At 55.0% G+C, this 13,125-nt stretch overlaps 2 protein-coding genes across 2 annotated transcripts; both read right to left on the reverse strand.

The window, feature by feature from the left end:
• Positions 1–4,944: 4,944 nt before the first annotated feature.
• Positions 4,945–7,407, reverse strand: ColSpa_09952 (uncharacterized protein; the record flags this gene model as incomplete). Its single annotated transcript, XM_049276164.1, has 2 exons — positions 4,945–5,020; positions 5,075–7,407. 2 exons carry the CDS (start codon positions 7,405–7,407, stop codon positions 4,945–4,947), a joined length of 2,409 nt encoding a protein of 802 aa, XP_049132121.1.
• Positions 7,408–10,710: 3,303 nt separating this feature from the next.
• Positions 10,711–11,831, reverse strand: ColSpa_09953 (chitin synthase export chaperone; the record flags this gene model as incomplete). The annotated part of the gene is made up of 4 exons (XM_049276165.1): positions 10,711–10,908; positions 10,962–11,416; positions 11,437–11,532; positions 11,591–11,831. The coding sequence occupies 4 exons, from the start codon at positions 11,829–11,831 to the stop codon at positions 10,711–10,713; spliced, it is 990 nt and encodes a 329-aa protein (XP_049132122.1).
• Between the last annotated feature and the right edge of the window lie 1,294 nt (positions 11,832–13,125).

Consider the following 13,125-nt stretch of genomic DNA (forward strand, 5'->3'; position numbering starts at 1 on the left):
GTAACACGACGGAAGAAAGCTGCAGAACGCTCGACCCTGGACGGAAGAAGCGGGTCACCCGATCTACCACAAAATAACCGGAGCCTGCGCCACCCCTGAAATGCAGACCCCTCTATGCGCCGGAACCTACGTTGCTGAATCGGGGACTGATAAGAAGCAAAGTTTCCACCGCGGTTTGAGGCCAGCAACCAAATCCAAACATCCACATCCAGTCTTATAAATTCCAGCCTTTCCTCTTTCTCATTCATTCTTTGCATGCTCTCTTTTCTTCACTCGTCGTTGCTTTGATCAGACTACTCAGTAACTCTCAAAATGTTAGTCCCGCATCCCCTCTGCCCCCTCTCGGGTGCGGAGATTCAAGCCGCTGCACAGGTGATACAGACTTCTTGGCCACAGTCTGTTTCTCTGCAGTTCAAAGTGGTGACGCTCAGCGAACCGGCCAAGGCGGAACTGGTGCCTTACTTGGAAGCGAAGGACAAGGGACTGTCTCCGGCCCAGCCTGATCGTCGGGTTTTCCTGGCCTACTATATTCGAGGGACAGTAAGAAGACTAGAAAGCCTCACAATATCCAAACGAATACTAACCCAGCTCGCAATAGGACCTCTTCCATGAAGCGATTATCAACTTGACGACGGGGAAGGTTGAGAGCAACGTCAAGCTGGGAGCCAACGTCCACGGCAACGTGGATTACGATGAGGCCCAGAAGGTTGAGAAGATCGCCCTCGAGGACCCTAAGGTCTTGGCTGAGATCAAGAAACTTGAGCTTCCCGAGGGCGCTGTGGTTTGCGCCGATCCTTGGATTTACGGCAAGCAACCCATCTGCCAAACGGCGACGGAAGAGAAGACTAACGGTGATCAGGGTCGGACGGCGTCAACGATGATGAGCGCCTCTACCAGGTCTTCCTCTACATGAGAGACCCGAACAACAGTGCCGAGCCCGACTCGAACCACTACGCGTTCCCACTTCCTATCTTGCCAGTGGTTGAATGCAACGAGTACAAGATCATCCGCATCGACATCATGCCAACTGGTGCGGACAACACCATCAAGCCTCTGAGTCCTTACAAGGTCGCTCCTGCAAACGAGTACATCCCTGAAAGTCAGAACCTGCGCAAGGACCTCAAGCCCCTGCACGTCAGTCAGCCTGAAGGGCCCAGCTTCACCGTCACTCCTGTTGGAGAGACCGGCAACATTCTGGAATGGCAGAAATGGAGTTTCTTCATTGGTATGTAGAGACCGTCGCAGTCCGGGGTATCACACAAGCGACTAACTCTTGCGTAGGATTCAACCAGCGTGAAGGTATGGTGCTTTACAACGTCAAGTACGATGGTCGGCCGCTGTTCTACAGACTGTCCCTCTCGGAGATGAGCGTGCCCTACGGCGACCCTCGCCACCCTTTCCACAAGAAGGCCGCCTTCGACCTGGGTGATGCCGGCGCCGGCGCCACCGCAAACAACCTCCAACTGGGCTGTGACTGCTTGGGAAGCATCCAGTACCTCAGCGGCGTCATCGCCGACGACCGCGGCCAGCCGGACCCCAGAGAGAACTGCATCTGCATCCACGAGCAAGATGCCGGAATCGCCTGGAAGCACACCAACTACCGGACGGGCCGCGCTGCCGTCGTTCGATCCCGGGAGCTGGTTCTTCAGAGCATCATCACCGTCTCCAACTACGAGTACATCCTCATGTTCATCTTCAACCAAGCAGGTGAAGTGACTTACGAGGTCCGCGCCACCGGCATTCTCTCCACGCAGCCCATTGACCACGAGCTGAACAAGGTGGGCACGTCATTCGGCACCGTCGTCCACCCCGGTGTTCTCGCCTGCCACCATCAGCACATCTTCTCGCTCCGCGTCGACCCGATGATTGACGGCCACACCAACCAGCTGGTCTACTCGGAGGCCCACAGGATGCCGCGGGACCCCGACTGGAACCCCCACGGCACCGGGTACGAAGTCGTGGAACAGGTCGTCGACAAGACGTCAGGGTTAGACCTCGATATCGACTCCAACAGGACGTTCAAGATCGCCAACCCCAACTCGCTGAACCCCGTCAACGGCAAGCCGGTAGCCTACAAGATCATGGCCCCGCCCTTCCAGAAGCTCATGAGCGACAACGACAGCTTCAACTACAAGCGCGCTGAGTTCGCAGACCACAACATTTACGTCACGACCTACCGAGACCGGGAACTCTATGCCGGAGGCTGGTACACGAACCAGTCGCGCGGAGGAACCGGCGTCAGAGGCTGGTCGCAGCGCAACGAGACCTTGACGCCCGAGTCCGACATTGTGGTCTGGGTGCAGTTCGGCATCAACCACGTGCCGAGAATCGAGGACTTCCCGGTGATGCCGGTCGAGATCCTCAAGGTGCACTTGAAGCCGGTCAACTTCTTTGACAAGAACCCCGCTCTGGACGTGCCGCCCAGCCAGCAGAGTTTCAACAAGAGTACTTTGGTGGAGTCGAGCAAGGCAGTGAAGGGCGAGACTGATGGGTGTGGTTGTGAGGCACCGCCATCGAAGCTTTGAATTAGTTAGTGAGCGACTTGATACTTCTAGCGCAACCCATTGATACACTTTGCATTGCATATTCAATGGAATAAATATAAGAATTCAAGACAAACCTTTTAGACTTCCGTTGGACGACGGGCCGAGAACTGTTATGTCTAATAACAAGTGAGGACCGTGTTACTATTAAAGCAACGTGGACACGAGGAGATAGGCATAAACATGAGCGCGAAGCTTCGACGACATGTTCAATTCGAATAGACGCAGGAGAGGTCGTCTCATTCCAGTACCAGCAGCATCACTCCAGCTTCAGGACTTTGGTTTTTCCTCCGAAGCCTGGCGTGAACAAGCGCTGTGGGTTCGGCGATGATACTCGGCGTTGCCAATATCCTAGGTGGGATTCGATACGTCATCCCAAGATGAGAGAACCACGGCGTTGTGACGGTTGAGAGAGCCTTGGCGCTGGTAAAAGTAGAAAGTCGACACTGGACAGAGACTTTGCAGACGTGGGTCGTGTCGGTATTGATATAGAGAACGACTGGCTGGACGTTGTGATCAACCCGACAGGCGGTAGGACAGCGTGTGGAAGCTGGATTATTCGACCAAGGTATATCATGCTGGGTTACAAAGACGTAAACTGGAGGCGTCGGATATATCTGCTGGCCGCGACCGTGCGAAATCTGCCTTGGATGATCGAGGCCTTGAATTGATGATGCCGAGCCAGACGATCTCCAGGTGCGAAAGTCCATAAAGAAAACTCGCGTGCTTCGCCGCCCGGAAGAATCTTTGATTCTTTTTACATTGTATTCAAAGGAGCATCAATGACAAGCACGCCTTGTAGAGAGAACCCTTGACAAGGGACCCAGTAGTCCAATCTCATATTGGTGTCGTGGGCGATCGCAAGTGCGATGGCTTGCTTATCCCAGTTCGGCTCTCCAGGTGAATAACCTGGTCCTGCCGGTTCAGCCGTTTGTCAGCATAATCGGAGGTATTCAAAACTTCAGGGGAGTCCTTGAGCGGGAAGTCTGGGTCAATGATATCGTTTGACTTGCCCCAACGCACTCGGTACTCCTTCGCAAGATTCTTGAAATTGCCGTCTATCCAGATCTGGAAGGTAGTCTTGGGAGTGTTGGTCTCTTCTGCCTCAGAAAACCGAGTGTTGGATTGTTGCTTGCTTCGAAGGCTGCGCGTCGTTTGACGTCGCGGTGTTCTGCGTGCCGTGAGGTATTCTGGCCTTGAAACCACGCTGCATGGAGGAAATCGTCACCAGGCGCAGCTACGGAGCCGGCAGTGAAGCATAGAGTCGGTCGGCTTCGCATAGGATGGCGTTCAACCACCGACCGAGATGTGTTCGGGTTCACTAACCTATCCCTGCGCAGAGAGAGGCCACGTCACCGACCATGATATACCACGAGTCCATGCACGAAACAATCTTGGCGATGTCTTTTCTGAAGTGCTGGTGAATTCCCTATGCGGTTGACTTCAAAGGACTGGGACTTGGTTCCCGGTGAGACAGCCCAGCCCGAGAAGTGGGGCGTGACGTTGCCGGGTCCCGGCCTCCATCCGTAGCATCGCCTCCGTCCCCGTCCTCTTCACCGCTGACCCAGCCCCTCCAAACTTGGAGAAACATGGATCTAATCGGTTCTTCATATGCCTGCGTCCACCCTTCGATGCAAGCACACAGCGTCGGTGTCCCTGGCCCGTCGCGTACCGGCATCCAAGTGCCGCCGCGGTACTCCATCGGTTGTCATCCGGCTTTGGTCACGAAGCTCGGCACGAAGGTTTCGGCGCATGGCGTTTTTCTTACGAGATGAAGTATCGATTGGTCCCCCTCTTCCAAGTGACGGGACGGGGACGTCTACCCACCCGTAGCTTCCGATGGAAACAATCAATGTTCGTGCGCAACTCGTTGGACGGCTAGATCGCGCAGATACCGGACCCAGGCCCCTTTGGGAACAACGTTGATTAGATCGGCCCTGGAGGCCGCTCTATCTATCGCGCCCAGAAACTAGAAGAAACAGGTCCTGTAAGAAAGGGACTCTTGTCTAGAGCCTCCACGCAAGACCCCGAAGAGAAAGCAGACAGGTCTGCTGGATCGCCAGAGGCTTTTCACCAGTAAATCACAAACTCCGTCATGCCGAAACTGTCCCAAGCGACGACGCCCCAATTACGATTATGACAAACGGCCAAACCATGGCGACAATCACCCCTCGCAAATGCCGCTTGGGACGGGCGCAGTCAGCCCGCATGGCATTTTCCCCTTTGCGTCCCGTATCACACGCCCAAAACGCCCACGCAGCCGAGTTCCCTCTCGAGCTGCGGAAATCGAGACCCGACGAAACCAGTAACCAAGGGGTATCTCCACTGTTCTCCCATCCTCCTCAGCGCAACAGACACATATCCCTGCGTGTCAACATGCTTTGCGCAGCGCCGAAAGCTTCTAATCGATTTCCGAATCCGGCATCGCCGGCACATCGGGGGACTCGTATTCTTCCCACGTCCTCTCAATGACGTCCCTGTAATGTTTGGTCAGCGGCGTTTATACTTCGCAGTAAGGACGGGATACTCACCTCTCGACCTTCTCTAGCTCAATGCCCTTCTTGCTGCAAAAGACCAAGAAGCGCCGCTTAGTGCGTTCTCGCTTGAACTCGACCAAAAGATCGCCTCTCGGCTTGCCGTCAGGCGAGACCACGACGCCCTCCTTGCACACAACGATGACCTTGAGGGTTCCGGTAGCCCATCGCATCTCCTGAACATGCCCCAACTCCAAGTGAAAGTTGATCGGTTTGGCGTATATGCCCCAGGTGAAGGTATCTCCTTCGGCGAGTACTTGATGCTCAAAGACCTGCTCGCCGTCGTCGGGGATCCAGTGCCAGTACTGCGTCACACCGGTGCTAACGGTGTTCAGTCGGGACTTGATCCGGTTCAACGCCCAGTCGTGCTTGCCAATGTGATCGCCGCTGTAGTCGTCGGTGTCAGTGAAGCCATCGTAGACGAGATCGAGGTCCTTGGCCGTTTTAGGAAATTGCGTAATCTTGAACTTCTTGAACGGCCTAGCAAACTCGGGCGTCGGCGGCGCGCTCCCCTGTGGCTCCTCTTGGAAAATCTGGGGCTGCGACTGCAACAGTGGCTGAGGCTGGGATTGGTGTGTCGGTGTTGGCGCAAGCGGGCGCTGCGAGACGCCAGGAAACTCCTCGTTGATGAAAAGCTTACGCTTCTTCGTACTCGGCGTGCCCTTGGCCGAGATGGGAGAGTCCTTTGGTGTCATTTTCATGCCCGATGGTCGACCGATGCTCTTCTTGCCGTTGGCAAGTCTCAAGGCGACGTACTTTGAATCGTGGTAAAAGTCGTGAATCGTCTTGGCGAGGTTGAAGCTGGAGCCCTCCGCGGTAATGATCTCCTGCAAACGCTGCCGCAACCATTCCAACGGGGTGATGTCAAGCGTCTTGAAGCCTTCCAGGGTTCGCAGGGTGTCGGCCATACGGAAAATGGTGTCGTAAGAAACCAGGCGGGACATCATGTACTTCTTCCCGACTAATTGGTAAGGGCAAAAATCGGCGTCCTCTAGAAACTTTAGGATGGTCTCTCCGCGATTCACCTGTCGGCCCAGCTGGAATTTCATACTAGTCTGCCCCTTCTCGAGGGCGGCCTGTAGCTTGTCTCGCCACGTCTGCAGAGTAGGTTCGATCATTGGCGCGATCTCGGGCCAAGACGGATCCCAGTAGGGATGGCTCTGGTCGACCTTCGCAACCGGGACACCTTCCATACACTCTGGGTGGGTGTAGACCTCGCCGTCGTGCTTGAGGGTGAGGGTAGCCTTGGTGATCGGAGTCAAGTCTTCTTCCCCCTCGTCAGTAGCTGTTGAGCCCTCAGCAAAACTCTTGTCTCGCGAGTTTGGTCGGCTGAGGGAGACGGGGGTTGCAGTGCCGTTGGTGAAGCTGCCATTTGAAAAGCGCTCATTTTGGAGCTCGTGCGCAGGCGCATTGAAGGCTCTGAACTTCGTGATAGTCGGCGTTTGCTCTGCTATCGGTGCTTCGCAGCAACTTGATCTTTGCCACACGCAGTTACCACACGCCTGGAACTCGGGCATGTCGAGACTGATGCATTGGGCAAAGGGGCCTTGACCCTGGGCACACAAACTGCACTGCTGCGCTTGTTTCCGGACGAGACCAGTCGCCTGGATCACGGCGCCCATCCACTTGTCCTCCGCTTCTACAAGCTGCTTCAAATCCTCCTGGTTAAACGCAACGCCGTCACGAAGATGCACCGGCCTTTTCTGAGGTAACCCAGACAGGAATATGATGGACCTGTTGCTGGATATTAGTCGATTCACAGGCCCGACGGGGCGGCCCAGTGCATCAACAATCATTGTGAGCGGCGGCTGTTCAACCCTGCCCGGGATTGGAATCGACGGGTGGGCACCGTTGCGATGATCTCCGTTGACGGTTTTGCCGTTGGGTAACCCATCGGCCGAGTTGTTGGTCTGCGTAACGTCGGCAGGCGCAATATCGCGACGCGAGGGTGCAGCAAGCGCAGCAGCGGCGATCCTCGCCCGTTCGTCATTCTCCTTGCGGCGTTCCTCGGCAAACCAGGCGGCCACCGCCCTATGGTGGTGCTCGCGCTGAAGGTGAAGGTCCCTCCTAGCTTCCTGGAAGTGGTTGGTAATGTCTTCCAAGCTCTTGTGCTCTCGAGTAATGGCACGGTGGACCTCGAGTGCACGTCTTTCGAGCTCCTGCTTCTGGAGGTTCAGGTCCGTCAGGCGGCCCATATAGTACTTTGTGTTAGCCATGAACTCGCTCTCGAGTCTCTCGTCGTCTTCTTTCTGCAGCAGTTGCACGGATTGCCAGTAGCTCTCTTCATCTTGGGGCGTCGGCCTCCTGCCGTCGCCGTGGTCGAGGTGCATGGCGACGGGGACCCTATTAGGGGGGGCGTGGCGAGGCGAAAAGGCGCCAAATTCACAGGTCTGGAAGTACAAGTGAATGAGGCTGTTGAATCCAACGAATGTGGTTCATCCAAAGTTTGGAGATGCCTCGTGACCGAGAAAAAACCGGTCGGGCAGAAAATCGAGATTACTCTAGCACGAGGGTGCGACCGGTCCAGAAAAGGATGCGGTTTCGCATTGAAGATGATGGGGGACTGGGATGGAAATGAGGTGCGGCCTTTGCGTCGGGGTACGCGCAGGGGGGTGGATAAGCCGAAGACGTCGCGTTCGTCGATCAATCCGCTATAACCCTTGGGTGATTATGCTGGCCCCGTGCACAAGCAGACGAACACTGCAGGTCCTGAAAGTCAGGTAGGTAATGAAGTGCCCGGGAGACGGCCGATGCGAGTTGAGGCGATGGCAGATGAGACGAGTGAGATGAGCTGAGTGAGATGAAGGAGGGATGATAGGGTCAAGATAGGAAAACTCGAGTGCAGCGGGATGTGGGTGTGGTGTGAGTGAGCGAGACGTCAGGCGGCGCAGTTTCGAAGATGGCGCTTCTTAGTGTACCAGGGAAGGTATTGAGAAAGAAAGAAGGGGAAAATGAATAAAAAATTGAGCAACAGTAGCGCGGGTGGGGGGGGGGGAACAACGAAGACTAGGCGATCGCGTTGGATGTCGTTCGTTGCTAGTTGGGGGCTTTTGCAGACGGGACTATAGGCTGGGTGGACCCGGTGGTATGTAGCAGCTCGGTCGGGGGATAATGACGATAATGCCGGGCAGATAAAATGAACGCAGGGGGGCAGAACCTCGTGCGGCCAACTTCCCAGGAAAAGGTCGATTGTGCTGCGCTGCGCACTGCCGCTGAGTTGATGCGGATGCGCTCGGCGATATGGGCTGGACCGGCGGTTGTGGACCGACCACACGGTGATTTTGATTGAATGGCCACGAGGGCGACTTGCGGATGCGGCTGCGGTTGGTTGCAACGGGGTATCGCGTGTTCGCACGTGATCTGGCGCAAGAGAGATTCGACCCTATCTTCTTTCTCTCTTCTCCCCCTGTGGCCAAGGAAATTGAAAGGGAGGGGAAGGGGGAGGAAAGGGGAACGAAAAACTGGATGTCGATTGACGAGGTGGACGGGATCAATTAGTATGGGCTGTCGGAAGTCATCAGTTGCTGTCCGTCCGTGAGACAAGGACTACTAAATGGCCAGATGACAGAGTGGCCTTGGCCTGGATTATCTGCACAAAGGCGTACATTTAATTAGAACAAAGACTAATTAAAGCCCCAAGCCGCTGCGAAGGAGAGGTAAGGGATATTGCAAAATGACGAAGAGCTTCTGCACAATGGCAGGTGTGTGGGAGGTCCCGCAAGGAAAGAGGTCCTAAACCCACAGGACCTTGGCACTATACATACACGGAGAAAGTAGGAAGAGGCCAAACACAATGATTAGTCCGTCATGCCGTTGGTGCTGCACTTGCCTCACGGCAAGAAAAAGGGAAAGCTGGGGACGAGTATGGATAGTAATCGCATGGGGGTATGCGTTTCCAAACAACCCACCCCTGTTCTACTTCGGGGTGCGCTACCTTGTATACCCTGCTGAATAGGATCGATAGTTGAGGCAACCTAGTGAAATAGGCGTGTATGCTATGCAAGGCCAAGTGGCCCCCCCTCTGGTCTTGCTTGACTTTGATTGCCTGAACCTAGGCCAGCTACTATTCGTCTTTTTCTCCCCTTGGGGTACCTGGCCCTCTGCATTAGACACTCGGTCTCGGATTCTACATTGTCGGTACCTGAGGCGTCGCAGTATACGGAGCAGCCCGTCCACGACAACTCGAAATCCAGTATCATGATTACCTGACCACCTTACAGATAGTGAAATCGAATGTTCCGCATTGCGTTTGTCGCTAATGCACCACGTGATTGGACGCAAGTGCACGAAAGGCCCCTTGGCTTCAGGCTAGCGCACCCCGATTACAGATCCGATGGACCCGATAACGTGCCTCAACCTGGGTACCCCCCCTCTACTTCTCTCGTGCACTGTCATCCATGACTGTCTTTTTAGCTTGGAACATACCTACTGTCCACCTTTCCCATGTCTCTCCCAATGGGTATTCGACACTCTGGCATTTGTTCACTGTCAGTCCGACCCTCTCTCGCTCCCTCTCCCTCTCTCTCTCTTTTCTTGCAAGCCCGTGTCCGCCTCCCACCCCCAGCAGCTCCACCTCCGCCTCCCTTTAAAGAAACCCAATGCGCGGCCAATGCCACCATGGGGCAGAACACGGACGCTGCTACAAATCCTGCAACGCAGATCGTGAAAACCTTAGCTTGTTTCTCGCTCGCCCCTCCCTCGACGTCTAACCTACCCCGACATGCTCGCACTGCTCGGTCAGTACGGATGACTTCGTTTCATGGGTAGAGATTATCGATTTGCCCTTAAGGTTAATCTAGGAGTTAAGAACTTGGTCAGCCTAGAACTCACGAAGTATAATTCGCCCAAAGGCACAATACATATGCTTTGCTGTGGCGGAGTTGTCAAAGCTTGTCCTAGATCGATGGTATATCCTCTTCGTATACCTCGTACCCTCTCGGCATGTCCGAGAGTACCCAGTTGCTCGCGACTAAGCTGGGCAGACAATTATACCTTTCAATCTTCGCCACCTCCCTATACATAGCATCTTTTGACTTGCAGCGAAACAGCCTTAGCAGACTCCAAAAGGTACCTGGCATCAACCTACGCAGTATACTATGCAGTGTCATCACGTCACAGCCCTGCAAGTCCATCTACTACTATGCAGCCGGCTCAGTTGTCGCTGCATCCCTCCCCCCCTCCTCCTCTTCCTCCTACATCCCCCCTGGTTTGCAATTCAGCCTCGTTGACTCATTACAGTTGCCTTGTTTCATGATAGTATTAAACTATGTACTACGAATGCTCACGAGCATCATTACCTATACGCGTTAATGTTATTATCCTCCTCTTTCCCTGTTCCGTCTACAGCCGGCCCCACTTCTACTGCTCACCGAGATCGAAAACTCAAAAAAGGCCGTGCCTCGGGATCTGTATGCAGCCAACCTGTAAAGATAGTTTCCCCCCCAAACGCCAATCTTGATTCAATGCTCCCCATTCGTCATCCTCGGTGCAACCAAGCCAGATGGAAGCCCCGTACTGCGAACCGGCAACACCCGGACGCCTGTCGTAAAAATAAAAATAAAAACGCTGTCGAAACAAAGAACTATTTTTGTATGAAAAGCCACACAACACTGTGAACCCATCTCCATGACGCATCAATACCGAGCAGAGTAGCGCGCTGGCGCCGGCGACGGGGAGTACGAGTGGTCGTAGCCGCTAGCCTGTCCGTAAGGGTCATCCGCGTATACGGTCGCTCGGCGATCCTCCTCGGGCAACAGCTCCTTGACCTCCCAGTTGTTCATTCTAGTTCCAACAGAGAACTCGAGATCCTCGCGAGTGATGGAGTCCCAGTACTACACAGCATTGTCAGTATTACCCTCCAGCCTGGACAAGCGGAATCCCATACCTTGTACACCATCATGACGCCCAATAGGTTGCAGATGGTGGCGAAGAAGAGGCCGTCGAGGTAGTGGCTAACGGCGGTGCAAATCTGCGCGCTCACAGCATACAGAATGACCTGTCCCACTACGAAGAAGAAGACGCCAAAGGCGATGTCACCCAGGGGCCAGCGGTCCTGCAGAGTCCTAACGACGAGAAGGATCTGGAGAGCGATATAGACGAAGAGCTCGATGGCGTTCAGCAAGTACAGAACGACAAAAAGGCCGACGGTGTTGGTGGGCCCCAGGCCAGCCCATGACTTGAAGGTCGCAAGCGAAACCAGAAAGCATATCGCAAAAGCTGCCAAGGAACAGACGCGCAGCAGCCAGACGGAGAGAAGGGTGCCGTCCTCGTACAGCTGGAATCCAACAAAGCCGTTGATCAATAAGCAAGTGATCAAAGCCGATGTCAAGCCGTTCTGCACTGAGACAAAGTATGGGTACGGATCCGAGCCCGGGGGATGACACCGGCGTCGACGCAAAGCGAGATGAAGCTGAGGAGCATATAGATGTAGAAAAACATAAGGATTTCCTTGCGACCTGCGGGTGCCATGTCAGCGTTATTCTTATAACGTAGCGGGACCGAGAGCTGACATACCAACAGCAGTAAACTTGCCGCGGATGTGCAAGATCATGACGACGGTCATGAGGAGGGCGACGATGTGCATGGCACTAGCGGCACCCTCGAAGATGATGGTGTTTGCCAACTCGATGTTGCGCGCATAGCAGTCCGGCTCAATACCAACACCGCTGGTGACCTCCGTGACGGGTCCGATGGATGCACACAGTGGCAGTGGCGCCATGTGGCAGATGTTGGTGAAGTCGCCGAAGCCTGACATAATGGGCTACGGGCCGACCTACGGCGATGAGGCAGTTGATCGGGTCGAGTCGGGCAGAGCGAACGTCGAATTGTATTGGCGACGATGGGATAAAGGCGTTGAAATAGTCCTTTGGAGAATGCGGGATTCTCTCTGCAAGGGAGGAACGAAAGAACAGTCGAGCAACGGTCGAGGATCGAGGCCGAGCGACGGCGTCGACGTGATATGGATGAAGTGCGGCGGGGAAGAGAGAGAGAGAGAGAGAGAGAGGACCGGCGTAGTCCGATGTGTCGTCGCGAACGAAGGGGACGATGGTGCGAACAGATGAGGAATGGATGTTTCGATGTGCGGCAAGGGAGGTCAGTCGGCTTGGGAGTGTGCGGGTATCGTGGAGGCGTCGGAGGCCCGTGACGGAGGATGGCAAGAATCAGAGGCCAGAGTCAAGAGCGATGACGGTTACGGAGAAAAGTGGCGGCAACGGGCAACGGCGACGATGGTACAGAGTACGGGAGCGAAGGTGCGGGAACGAATGACTGGGCAATAACCTCTTTGACTCTATGGTTTGAAGTCTGGAAAAGGGTCACCCAGGGGCGGGAAGGCTGGAGCGAGTGTGAACGGTTGCTGTCCGACGAGCAGAAGTTCGACGGGGGACCGGGAGGTTGGAGCAGCGTTGCTGTGGAAAAGGGAGGAAGGAGCCCACTCGCACTGCAAGATGCCTGGAATGCCAGAGCCTGGCAGACGGTACGAGTGAACAGCAGCAGGAAGGAGAAGAGGAAGGGGCAGGGGCGGCAAGGCAAGGCAAAGCCAGAGGTGCCTTCCTGGTCCAGGAACGGGAGGGAGTGGGGCGCAATGGCAATCTTTGCAGCTGGCTCCCCCCGTGGCTGGTGGCTTGCACATAGGTACGATGGTATGGACCCAATAAAAGCAACAGAATGGCCTCCTCCGCAGCCTCTGACTGGCCGACTCGTGTTTTTTTGCACCCAGGAGCTCTCGGCAAATTAACCACTTTTAGCTTCTACCCCTGTCTTAGCGAGTCCAATCTTCTCCACTGGCTTGAACACGAGCACCCCGTCGCCCCGTCTGGCGAGAGGTGTGACCAGGTGCGATCCTCGTTGCTGCCAGTTGACTAGCCTTCTTTTTTCATGCTCGCAAACCGCGGCGGCTGCTTATATAACACGCCTGGTCTCTCACCACTGGTGACATTCGCATTGCCCGCCATCAATCCTCAGACTCTATTGCAAGACGACGCCTTTGTTACTTGTGTTTCGCAACAGTCTGGCATTGATTCACTCATCCCGCAATATCATGGCCAAGA

The sequence above is a fragment of the Colletotrichum spaethianum genome (assembly GCF_022836535.1).
Source record: "Colletotrichum spaethianum MAFF 239500 DNA, contig32, whole genome shotgun sequence".
NCBI classification, from domain to species: Eukaryota; Fungi; Ascomycota; class Sordariomycetes; order Glomerellales; family Glomerellaceae; genus Colletotrichum; species Colletotrichum spaethianum.